The sequence below is a fragment of the Molossus molossus genome, unplaced genomic scaffold (genome assembly GCF_014108415.1).
Source record: "Molossus molossus isolate mMolMol1 unplaced genomic scaffold, mMolMol1.p scaffold_m16_p_1, whole genome shotgun sequence".
NCBI classification, from domain to species: domain Eukaryota; kingdom Metazoa; phylum Chordata; class Mammalia; order Chiroptera; family Molossidae; genus Molossus; species Molossus molossus.
In genome coordinates, this window is record NW_023425344.1 from 32,640,253 (window position 1) to 32,653,292 (window position 13,040).

At 40.0% G+C, this 13,040-nt stretch overlaps 1 protein-coding gene and 1 pseudogene across 1 annotated transcript in view; one reads left to right on the top strand and one right to left on the bottom strand.

Annotated features, from left to right (window-relative positions):
• YIPF7 (Yip1 domain family member 7) overlaps nt 1-10,823 on the bottom strand; it is a 30,299-nt gene extending 19,476 nt beyond the window's left edge. Inside the window, exons 1-2 of the mRNA XM_036270479.1 lie at nt 10,743-10,823; nt 6,230-6,346 (exon numbers count right to left, since the gene is read on the bottom strand). Coding sequence (XP_036126372.1) covers nt 6,230-6,345 — 116 coding nt within the window. The 5' untranslated portion in view covers nt 6,346; nt 10,743-10,823. The remainder of the gene's footprint in view (nt 1-6,229; nt 6,347-10,742) is intronic.
• Nucleotides 801-3,592, top strand: LOC118636365 (annotated as a pseudogene).
• Nucleotides 10,824-13,040: the final 2,217 nt, after the last annotated feature.

Sequence of the window (13,040 nt, forward strand, 5' to 3'; positions counted from 1 at the left end):
TAAAATAAGCAAAGTGCTTAGAATAGCATTAGGCACACAGAAAGTGATCAACAAGCATTAGCTAAGTATTTGCATGCGCTCCTCTTCCTGAGACCTACGCTACAACACCCTCAACATCTTTCACATGCCCAGGAAGAGCGCCTGTGTTTGTAAGGCTGTCTTCCAGGTGGTCACGTTCCCACAGAAAACAATGTTATTAGAAGACCAAGAGTTTGTATCTGTTCTATGCTCATCATCTTCAGCTTTTTCCCATTTTAATTTTTCTGGGATACCCAGGGACTTGGACAACATCCCAGCCATTCCGTGTTCTCCTTCCAGAGGAACCTCCACTCTACTCAGGTCAGGATCCCTGTCTCTGAGCCGTAAAGCAATGGCCACATACCTGACCTATATAACAACCTTCTGTGTGCTAACTCTTCAGTAGTCCCCTTCTCACTCCCATACCTAGGGTTACAGTGTTCCAACCAGCCTCCAAAGGCTTGTCTTCACTTCGTGATATTGTGTAAAGATAAGGCATAGTCTCTAGCTGAGGAAAAGTTGTGGTTTTTTTTTTTACCTATTTCTGAATCAACAGGACTTAACATTCATCTCCCAGTGCAAATACAGAAGGTCACCATGAGAAGACTCAGTCATAATTTCTGGGGTTGCAGATTTGTTTGTTGCACACAGTTTCCTGCACCCCATCATGTAATCACTAGCTACCTATTTTATTAGAGCCTATGTTTTTGAAAACTATAGCTCTGGACTTCCATCATGATGGTCAACTGAGCTACTTTCCTTTGTCAGTTGGCCCCTGGGGAATGCAGGAGGTGTGCTCACTCCCAAAGTCATCTGGAGAGCCAGAGTGTAAATTAGATGGTAAAAAAAAATGTACCATCACCCAGCCCTTGTAACTCAGTGGACTAAGGGTAGTCCCATGGACTGAGTGGTCCTGGTTGAATTCCTGGTCATGGTACATGCCCAAGTTTTGGGCTCTATCCCCAGTAGGGGATGTGCAGAAGGCAGCCAAGCCATGTTTCTCTCTCATATAGATGCTTCTATCTCTCTGTCCCTTCCTCTCTCTCTAAAAAAAATCAATAAAAACATATATTTTTTAATGTTGTGGGGAAATATCGCCTAGATAACTGACTACCAGTGATTGGAAATGATGCCTACCCAAATGACTGGATAGCAGTTTTAAAATGAGAAAGCTCCCTCTAGCTCATTCTAAAAAAAAAGAGAACTTGTTTTTAAATATAAATATCTTCATTGTTTTAGTAAGTGCAGTCAATCAGCTTTCAGATTAGCATGCCACTGAGCCAAACAAGCTTTTTAAAATAAGCTCCCAGCTTTCTGCCGGTGGACGTGGTGGATGTCACCCAGTGAGCGTCTTTGAAGTCTCCCCTCCTGCAGTCATCAGGTCTAAGTCAGAGTCTCCCAAAGAGCCGGAACAGCTGCGGAAGCTCTTTATCAGAGGTTGGAGCTTTGAAACAACCGATGAGAGTCTGAGGAGCCATTTTGAGCCACGGGGAACGCTCACAGACTGTGTGGTGATGAGAGATCCAAACACCAAGCGCTCCAGAGGCTTTGGCTTTGTCACACATGCCACTGTGGGAGAGGTGGATGCAGCCATGAATGCAAGGCCACACAAGGTGGATGGAAGAGTTGTGGAACCAAAGAGGGCTGTCTCAAGAGAAGATTCTCAAAGACCTGGTGCCCACTTAACTGTGAACAAGATTTCTGTTGGTGGTATTAAAGAAGACACTGAAGAACATCACCTCAGAGATTATTTTGAACAGTATGGGAAAATCGAAGTGATTGAAATCATGACTGACCAAGGCAGTGGCAAAAAGAGAGGCTTTGCTTTTTGTCACCTTTGCTGACCATGGCTCTTTAGACAAGATTGTCATTCAGAAATACCATCCTGTGGACACAACTGTGAAGTAAGGAAAGCCCTATCTAAGCAAGAGATGGCTAGTGCTCCGTCCAGCCAACGAGGTCGAGGTGGTTCTGGAAACTTTGGAGGTGGTCGTGGAGGTGGTTTTGGTGGGAATGACAACTTTGGTCGTGGAGGAAACTTCAGTGGTCGAGGTGGCTTTGGTGGCAGCTGTGGTGGTGGTGGATATGGTGGCAGTGGGGATGGTTATAATGGATTTGGTAATGATGGAAGCAATTTTGGAGGTGGCGGAAGCTACAATGATTTTGGCAATTACAACAATCAATCTTCAAATTTTGGACCCATGAAAGGAGGGAACTTTGGAGACAGAAACTCTGGCCCCTATGGTGGTGGAAGCCAATACTTTGCCAAACCGCGAAACCACGGTGGCATTGGCCGTTCCAGCAGCAGCAGCAGCAGCAGCAGCAGCAGCAGCAGCAGCAGCAGCTGTGGTGGTGGCAGAAGGTTTTAATTTCTGCCAGGAACAAAGCTTAGCAGGAGAAGAGAGCCAGAGAAGTGACAGGGAAGCTCCAGGTTACAACGGATTTGTGACCTCAGCCAAGCACAGTGGTGGCAGGGCCTGGCTGCTACAAAGAAGACGTGTTTTAGACAATACTCATGTGAATGGGCAAAAAACTCAAGGACTGTATTTGTGACTAATTGTATTACAGGTTATTTTAGTTTCTGTTCTGTGGAAAGTTTAAAGCATTCCAACAAAGGGTTTTAATGTAATTTTTTTTTTTTTTTTTTGCACCCATGCTGTTGATTGCTAAATGTAATAGTCTGATCATGACGCAGAATAAATGTGTCTTTTTTTAAAAATAAAATAAGCTCCCATATACTAGGGGATGGAGGTGTATGGGGGAAGACAGAAACAGAGAGAGGGAGAGTAATTGATTATAACTACCCTCCGGATTCCTATATCTTTTGCCAGGATTATCAGCCTATTATTTTGACTTGGGGTGTATTTTAATTGAACTGTTCACTGAATGGATAAAAGGTCAAATCTCTGGAGTTTTTTGATGTACACTAGTAATTCACTGACCTGACTCCATGTTTCATGCACCTCATAAAACGCGCACAGCTAATATGCCTTTTTCTAATTTCTGAGACTTGCAGTGTGGGTTAGAATTTAAATGCCATCACTTCCAAATCAGGACTGGGATTTAAATGTTAATAAGCAAGCCAGGCCATCAACCTAATACAATATAATCAAGAGTTTTTCTCATTTGGTTATACTAACTTCCATCTCTTAGTTATCTTAATTTCTGGGCAACATTGATATGTAAAATGAAATGGAGAAAGAGATTGGGCTGGGTGAAGTGGGGGAGAAAGCTGTGATCCATGAGTCCCTACTTAAAGGGGAAAGTTTTACTTCCCTTTTATTAGACATTTCAGTATAGTGTAGCCTGAAAATAGAGATAGCAGATGCTGCCCAGGTGTTTATTCCATATGGAGCAGAGAAGGGAGAAAAGAAACTGAAGTTCAAGGCAACTGGTTTCTTTCAATAAAACAAGAGGACAGAGCTGAAAATCCTTTTAGAAAGCTCTCATTGTGGATTATATATTTTGAGTTACTATCCTATAATTTTTCAATGCTCAAACTACTCCCTCTGCCTGAAACACTTTTCCAGTTTTTTTCTTTTTCTTGACCTTTCAAGGTATAAATCATCAATGAAATCAAATGAAGTTATTTTTCTGTTGTTGAATTCTACAGTGATTGAGCCAATCAATCCTACACAGCGTTGTCCTTTCCACCCTTTTTATTTTTTTTCAAGGACATTTTTCCATTATTTGTTCAGATAGAGTGAGAGGGAGGGAGAGGGGGGGAGGGAGAGAGAGAGAGAGAGAGAGAGAGAGAGAGAAAAACATCGATGTGAAAGGGACACATCGAGTGGCTGCCACCCGCACGACCAACCAGGGCCAGGGACAAACTGCAACTGAGGTACGTGCCCTTAACTGGAACCGAACCCGGGTCTCTCTGGACCACAGGCTGACGCTCTAACCGCTGAGCCAAACTGGCCAGGGCTCCACCCCTTTTTTTTAAACCCTCACCTGAACATATGTTTTCATTGATATTTAGAAGGTGGGAGGGAAGAAGGGGGGGGGGAGAATGAATGAGAGAAGAGAGAAACACGATGGATTGGTTGCTTCCTGTATGTACCCTGACTGGGGATTGAACCAGCAACCTTTTGGTGTATGGAAGATGTTTCAACCAACTGAGCCATCAGCCAGGGCTTCCCCCAATTTTAATAATATTTTTTAAACATTTTAATTATCCCAGGAATAATATTCAAACGATAGACAGATAGATATCTAGACGTATAGATTGTTTTTTTCACTTTAAGAAATTCTATGGTAATCTAACTGATGCTGAACAACACAGAATAAGGGCATGCATAAGATATAATTCCAGATACTTAGCTTTTATGGGTTTTAACACATTATATACCAATACCTTTCCCTATTGAAAGAACTGTGTCTCAGAATGTGTAGCTAAGAGATAATGTGAGTGGAGGCAGCTCCTGTCTGCCTACATCTGTAGGAGTCATCAGCCAGTAACAGTGGTGTCCAAATTTTCCTGAGCATACTTGGAACAAAAGAGTCCCCATTGCCTGTTGTATTTACTCTGTCTTTTTTTCCTACACCTGAAGCTTTCAAGGTACTTTTCTATATTTAGAAAAATGAACTTTAAGAATTAATAAATTTGAAATATGTTATATGGTTATTTTGCCTAAGCTTGTTGGTATGGCACAGTGATCACACATCCAGTTTGCCCAAAATGTCCCAGATTATTCCCATTTTATCAACATTATTATCAATAGTATCTACTTTAGTCTCGAAAATGTCTTGATTTTACAGTAAATCATATGCCCACTCTAGTTATGGGCCTAATCAAACAACCTTGGGTTAAAATTCTAACCCCATTTCTTATTAGCTGTGGGACTTTGGGATGGCTCCTTTATTTCTCTGCATCCCTGGTTTCTCATGTGTAAATAGAATAATAATACTACTTATCTCAAGGTTGTTTGAGGATCCAATGAGTTAATTTATATAAAGCTCAGAATAGTTTCTAACACATAGTAAGAGCTAAAAAAAATGTTAGTTATTATGAAATTTAAAGGATGACCCTTCTCACAGTTCACTCATCTAGATCCACAAAAGAAACAAATATATAACCAAATACAAAAAGTTTAAATGACTTTAGGCAACTAAGTATCAATTACTTTTGCAAGTTATAATTACATAAATTAATAACATTTATATAGTGGTTTTACTTTAACACCTAATTTCCTACATATTATCACAAACATTCTTCATGACAATTTCATGAAGTGGGTATTATTATTATTATTTTTTTTATTCTCAGCCGAGGACATTTTTTTGTTTTTTGTTAAGATAGAGTAGGAGGGAGAGAGAGGAAGAGAAAGAGAGAGAGAAACATCTACGTGAAAGGGACGCATCCAGTGGCTGCCACCCGCATGATCCAACCAGGGTGGGGACAAACTGCAACCGAGGTACATGCCCTTAGCGGGAACCGAACCCAGGTCTCTCTGGACCACAGGCCGACACTCTAACCGCTGAGCCAAACTGGCCAGGGCTGAAGTGGGTATTATTAATATCCTTATTTCTCAGGACACCAGTCAGGGAAGTTAAGTATTTCCTAAGATCACAGAAAACTGGAGCCAAATTCTTCTCACTCTAAATACCTTATTTTGGGCACTAGTGAAGGGTGCATATTAAATTCTTAATCATTTTTATGTATTTTCAACTCAAAGTTGAACAGTCAACTCAAATAACTAACACATTCTGAAATATATTTATCTTGGTTCTATTTAGGAATTTTCACACTGTGTTATAATAGCATATTTAATTTAATTGCCCACCTCTAGAACATAAATTCTTAGATGTTATGAGGTAAAAACATTATGAATTTCTTCTTTATCTTTGGGTTTATAGTGCCCTTTTTTATTCCTGACACACAACAGCCACTCAATAAATATTTATTAAATTAAATAAAATAAATGTTTTTCAAACAGTGTTCCAGAAATTACAGTCCCTGTATTCAGGCTCTCTATTAAGTGATATTTTGGAAAGAGAGTCAAGCCATTCAGTGATAAACGGTTCCCAGGTGATCACGGGGATTCATGGAGAACTGAGTTTATTTCTCTGCCCTTTCCTGACATTTCTTCTTGGGCACTTTATAATGACATGCTTTGGCTTCCTCCAAGGACACCTCCTTCTCTGGAACCACTTGTCATAATATTATTAATTCTTAAGAAGAGAACATGTTTTTTCAGTATAAAGTACTCACATTCGGGCTCCATAAACATTTCCATAGGCATCAGAATCATTACAACTCTGCTCCTGATTGTCAATGGTATAATTAGATTGGTAAAAATCAGGGTCAAATTCTCCCAAGTTTGACATCCTGGAAAATAAGAAAATTTTTTACTGAGAAGTTTAGGAGTCATTAAAACTTCTTTTGAGGTATTACAGAGATTAATCGACAATGGGATGATAGATTTCCATCAGAGAACAAGGCATTCTTTGGATGGGGTAGATTAAGTATTGGGGGAAAGACACAGAGATGTACATAAGAAAGTCATTTACAAAACGTGTATTTTCAATGAACTTTTCTGAAGTTTTCACTCACCAGAACTGTGACTTTGACAACATTGGCTTTTTACCCATCACTATTGATCTAATCTATGCCCTCTTATCCTCTGCCCACCCCCACCCCCGCGATCACCACACTGTTGTCCAAGTCCACGAGTTCTCCCTTTTTCTGTTTTGCTCAGTCCTAAATTGACTTTAATTGATCTGAAAGAGCTAACAGTTGTCCCCAAATACGTTATTCTCAGCAGTTTAAGACTTGGTATATATTTAGAAGGTTTTCTTTTAAACAATTCTAGTTCCTCATTTTAATTATTACTTATAAGTAATTTTCATTTAAATATTTTACCTTTATACACACACACATACATATATATTCTTGTCGTAAAACAGAAAGCAAATGGCTGGTAATAATAATACGATCTCGTTTTCAATTCTCCTGGAGCTTTGAAGTGTGTTGTCACAGCCTCTCTGCTCCCTTCGGCTGAGTCAGAGGGGAAGGCTCAGATCTGCGAGGAAACAGTCTCTTTCCATAAACTCTGTGCATAGTTTCTGCTCTCTCTGGGGGGTGCAGGGAGCACATCATCTTGATTTAAACTTAACAACAGAAATGTCAGAGGGAAGAAGAGTGAAAGCAGGAAAAGGTAGGGGAAGAAAGGAATAGTAAGGTCATGGTGGCTCTTTGGATAAAAATTAGAGAATGGAGTAAAGAATCTTTTCAACTGGATGAATATGGTTATTTGGTTCAATGTTTTAATATTTGTTTGTCTTTGAAATGTTATTATTTCAAAAGAGTAACTTTTAAATCACGACTTCCAGTCCAGAAGGCAGTGTAAGTAAACGTGGTACTCGCCTTCTCCCACAACCACATCAAAATTACAACTAAACCATAGAACAACCATCATTCAGAACCGCCTGAAATGGAGCTGAACGAAGTCCTACAACTACGACATTAAAGAAGCAGCCACACCGAGGCTGGTAGGAGGGGCGGACAGGCTGGTCCCACACCCACGTGTAGTGGAAAAAATCAGGAGGAACACCTCAGTTGGGAAGGTCCTTCCTGAGGAGTAAGGGGTCCCCATCCCACGGGCACCCCGCTCAGGGTTCCAGTGCCAGGAAGAGAATCCCCATCACTTTGGGCTGGAAAACCAGTGGGAACTGAGGCTGAGGGAGGCTGAGGCTCTGGAGTTCCCGGCAGCCCCTCTTAAGGGGCCTGCACATGGACTTCCTCAGACTCACTTCCTCTGCGGGGGGAAGCAGCTTGAAAGGCACCAGAGACATATGGGGAAGAACTGAGGGGTGAGGGCTGGAGAGGCAGTTTTCTCCCGTATGTGCTGGCAGAGGCCCTTGTTCCCTTGGTGAGCCCTCCCCTTCTGGGCAGGCAGGCAGGCGCCATATCTGGGACTCCAGCAAGCTGGCTCACTCTGTTTGTACCAATCTGATGATTCCCTGAGGCCCCGCCCCACCCAGCTTTCAGGCCCACCCAAGATGTTTCCAGTGGCTTTACCATAGGATTAGCCTGTCTGGGCTCATGCTTCCAATTTTCCTGAATTCTCTCAAACAAGCATCATCTGGCCTCAAGGAGCCCCATGCCTCTCGCTATGTGCCCCAGGCCCCGCACTAGAAGTAGCCAGTCTTGTTTCAAAGCTTGGCTTTGCCTGAGCTCCTCCAAGCCCAGCACAAGAGGCAGCCATCTCCAGATCGCTTTGTAGCTTATGCCTGGTGGTCCCAGGTAGAACACAGGCAGTAGCTGACCTTGCCCCAGAGCCAGCCCACCCAGTGGACAGCTTCAGACCACATCAAAGCACCACCACCCAACCACCTCCACAAGCAACACACTCAAAGAGTAGACTCAGTGGATACCAGAGCCCTGCTGAAGTAAGTCTTGATCTGTGTGTGCTGAGCCCCTGCACAGCTGATCCTCCAAGGGAGTCAGAGGTCAGTGGTGAGTGGGCACAGTCCTTATAGTTGATCAGCCTGAGTAAATCCCTCCCACTGATGTGCCAACAGCAATCAAGACTCAATTACAATAGAAGAGTGTATAGTCCAAATGAAGGGTTCACCTTGAGGGTTCAGCTGGGGTGATCATGGAGGCTGTGCCACTGAACCCTATAGGACACCTACTATAATAGGCCATCCTAGGAAGCCTAGGAGACATAGCGTCTCTGCCTAATACATAGAATCAAACACAGGGAAGCAGCTAAAATGAGGAGAAAAAGAAACATGTCCGAAATGAAAGAACAGAACAAAACTCCAGGAAAAGAACTAAATGAAATGGAGATAAGCAATCTAACAGATGCAGAGTTCAAAACACTGGTTATAAGAATGCTCAAGGAACTTAGTGAAGGCTTTAAGAGCATAAAAAAGGACGAGTCAGAAATGAAGAATGCATTGACTAAAATAAAGAATAATTTACAGGGAATCAAAGGTAGAATAGGCGAAGCCAAGAAGCAAACTCTCAATTTGGAATATCAGGAAGCAAAAAACACCCAATCACAACAGCAAAAAAAAGAAAAAAGAATCCAAATAAACTGAGGGTAGTATAAGGAGCCTGTGAGACAATTTCAAGCATACCAACATTTGCATCATGGGGGTGCCAGAAGGAGAAGAGAGAGACCAAGAAATTGAAAACCTATTTGAAAACATAATGATAGAAAATTTCACTAACTTGGTGAAGGAAACAGACATACAAGTCCAGAAAGCACAGAGAGTCTCAAAACAAGATGAACCCAAAGAGGCCCAAACCAAGGCACATCACAATCAAAATTCAAAAGGTAGCCCAGCTAGTGTGGCTCAGTGGTTGAGCATTGACCTATGCACCAAGATGTCACCAGTTTGATTCCCAGTCAGGGCATATGCCCAGGTTGAGGGCCCAATCCCCAGTTGGGGGCATATAGGAGGTGATGAATCAATGTTCTCTCTCATCGATGTTTTTATCTCTCTCTCCCTCTTCCTTTCTCTTTCTCTAAAAATCCATTACAAAAAAAATGCAAAAGGTAGAAGACAAAGAGTGAATCTTAAAAGCAGCAAGACAAAAGCAGTTAGTTATCTACAAAGGAACTCCAATAGGACTATAAGCTGATTTCTGAAAATAAACTTTGCAAGCCAAATGAGAGTGGCAAGAAATATTCAAAGTGATGAAAAGTAAGGACCTACAACCAAGATTACTCTATCCTGCAAAGCTGTCCTTTAGAATCGATGGACATACAAAGAGTTTCCCAGACAAGAAAAAGCTAAAGGAGTTCATCACATCAAACCAGTATTATATGAAATGTTGAAGGGTCTTCTTGAAGAAGATAAAAAATGTGAACCATAAAATGGCAATAAATACATATCAATCAACAATTTAATCTACAAACAAAAATGAACAAGCAGAACAAAAACAGACTCATAGATACAGAGAGCTTTTTGTTGGTTGCCAGATGGGAGGTGGGTTTGGGGGATGGGCGAAAAAGATGAAGGGATTAAGAAGTACAAATTAGTTGTTAGACTGACAAACCTCAAAGGGAAGGGTGGGGGAGGAGAGATAAATGAAATAACTTATATACATATATGCATAACCGATGGACCCAGATAATAGTGTGAGGAAGACAAGAGGAGGGGGAAGTGGGGAGGAAGGCATCAATGGAGTAAAAAGGGGGAAAATCTGTAATACATTCAATAATAAAGATAAGTTTAAAAAATGTTTAAATCACTAGGAGCGATCCATATAATTATAGTAATCTATGGAATATTACTTATAATATATTTCAAAATCATGGTATAAACAGCCTTACCTCTAAGAGACTCATTAATCAGAAATATTCAAGAACAATTCTCAAATATATCAAATTTTCTCACTTCCGTAAAAATACAGAAAGTTTTTCTAAAATTGGATGCAGTGATTCATACATCTGATTTAATAAATCAAGATTTTTCATTAGTAATATGTATAAAAGTAACTATAAATTATGTAAGCTAAAATCTGGAGTAGAAGAGAATGTTAAATCTTTTAACAACTTATAATTTAAAGAATTTAAAATTTAATAGCATCACTTTCTCAGCCCATTAAAATGTTATTATAAAAGCATAGAGAGTAATTCACTGGAGAATACATGTAAGTTTTCATAACATGCAAATCTTTATGTGCTATGACTATTGGTATTAGAGTCCTTATATAACCCAGCTTTATATTTCATTTAAATGCCATTTTAGAAGGATTAGACACATACCTTTATATTATATTATGTTGAAAAATCCTCCAACAAATGTTTCTTTACTAGAGAAATTTATAACAAACCAGTTTGTGAAAAGATAACTTGCTGACTATATATGTGTTTCTAAATTTGACTCTGACACTGAGCAGATGTTTGCCAAAAGTCAAAGCCAAACACAGTATCTTATAACACTCGTTAGAGTTTACAGACGCAGTGAAAGGCGTAGAGACACAATTTGATAAAGTGAAATGGTAGATTCAATTTTCTTGTAGGCACATCCCATTATATTCTGACTTAGAATCATTTTTTGGGGGCAAACAATGGAAAGTAAGAGGAAATTTCTTGTGCTTTATAGCCTATAAGAATCAACCTAGACAAGATTTCCTAATAATTTGCAGTACAAATCAATATATGGGTGAAAAGTGAAGGGATTTGGTTGTTACAGAACAGTCATGGGTATGTAGAGAACAGCATAGGAAATATAGTCAATTTGCTAATAACTATGTCTGGTGTCAGATGGGTGTGAGATTTATTGGGATGATCAGTTAGTAAGTTATATAATGTCTAATCACTGGGGTGTACACCTGAAACTAATATAATAATGTATGCCCACTGTAATTGAAAATAAAAAATAAGAAAATAAGAAAAATATTATATATACATAAAAATAACATGATCTTAACATGATGAATTTAGCAACTATCTAAACATGGGGTGTTGTCAATTTTATCCAAATCTGAACTATTCCGTTTATATAAACAACATTTTGGAAGGCTACCTCTGATCTGTCTCTGATTTTTTCCCTTCCTTTTTCTTCTCCAGCAGGGTCCAAGATGGATATAAATGTGAACTAGTAGTACTTTTCACTTGTGAGGCATGTGACATCCCATTTTCAAGCCAATTCTGACTCCTGTAGAAGGCATCAGACCCACTTCTCCCCCAAGAAACACCTCAGTTGTTTCCCGCTACATCTGTGAGTCACTTCCAGAAGCCTTCTCCATATTTTGACCAAGATAACTTGGCTAATACTCCCAGTTCCTATCTGGATTTGGTTGTTTGTCCCTAATATCGGCCTTATGGCTGAGGTCGAGTGCCCCTGTAATCTGTTTCATGTTGATTCTCCTTCTAGGATTTGAGACTCCCCATGTGTCCAGATTTAAGTAACTAAAATCTATTTATTGTTCAAGAGTAGATTGACATTTAGGAATTTTTAACTAGAGCCTAAGGCAGAATGGTAAAATACTTTTTTCCACACTGTTTAAAAACATTTGAATTTCTTGAATTAAGAGTTGTCCTTTACCAGGTCACTAGTCAAGCAACAGTAGGTCACACACTTATTGAGGATCTACTATTGAGTACCAAACTATGTTCTAAATGGCATAATTACAGAAGTGGGCAAACTAAACAGACCTGCATTTAAAAAAGATGTTTTAGTACTAATTGTACTATATCTACAACAAGTAATACTGACTAGCCAGGCATTGTTCTATAAATTTTAGGTTTAAGTCATTTAAGTTTTGCAGCAACTTTATAAAGTGTTATTGTCACATTTTACAGAAAAAGAAATAGAAATTGAATAATTTGCCCTGGTGGAGCTAGAACGAGCCAAGGTTTGCAACCTAGTGGACACCCCAAAACCCACATTATTATCCAAGATAATTTCAGGAATTAACCAAAACCTGTGAACAAGTTAGCATTTGTTATTAAGATAGAGAGTGCAGATGGGAGAGGACTTGGATGTTTAGCGAAGGCCTCTTAAGAAGGTTGTTTGGACTGAGACCTGACTGATGAGAAGCCACTTGAAAGGCTATGTTCAAAGGATTTAAAGCAAATACTCTGATTTGGCAGTTTGTGGTTTAGAAGGAAAGCTACATGGTAGTGAGTTTGAATCGGGGAAAAGTTGGAGAGATGAGGTTAGAGGCATAGGCAGCAGCCAGATCATAAAGGCCATGTTAAGGAGTCTAGATTTTATAATTGAATCGAGACGCCACTGCAGGGTTTAAGCAATGGGATAATATGTCCAGTTTTTGCAGAAACAGAAGAGCAAGACTGGTTAGGAGGATGCTGTGACAGGAATACAGGCATGAGATGAAGGTGGCTAGGACCAGGCGATCAGCGGGAGTGGGAGAACAGGTAGAAAATTCTCGGCAGCTGAGGGAAGAATGTATTGAAGGGGTTAAAAACTGGATTAGGAAAATGATAAATTGTCCAAACTGGAGAAAGTCTAATGGAGATAGGAATAAAGAGGTAAAGAAGATAATGTATATGTAAAGATTTTATAGGGTTCAATTTCTACTGGATAGGATGAAAAAG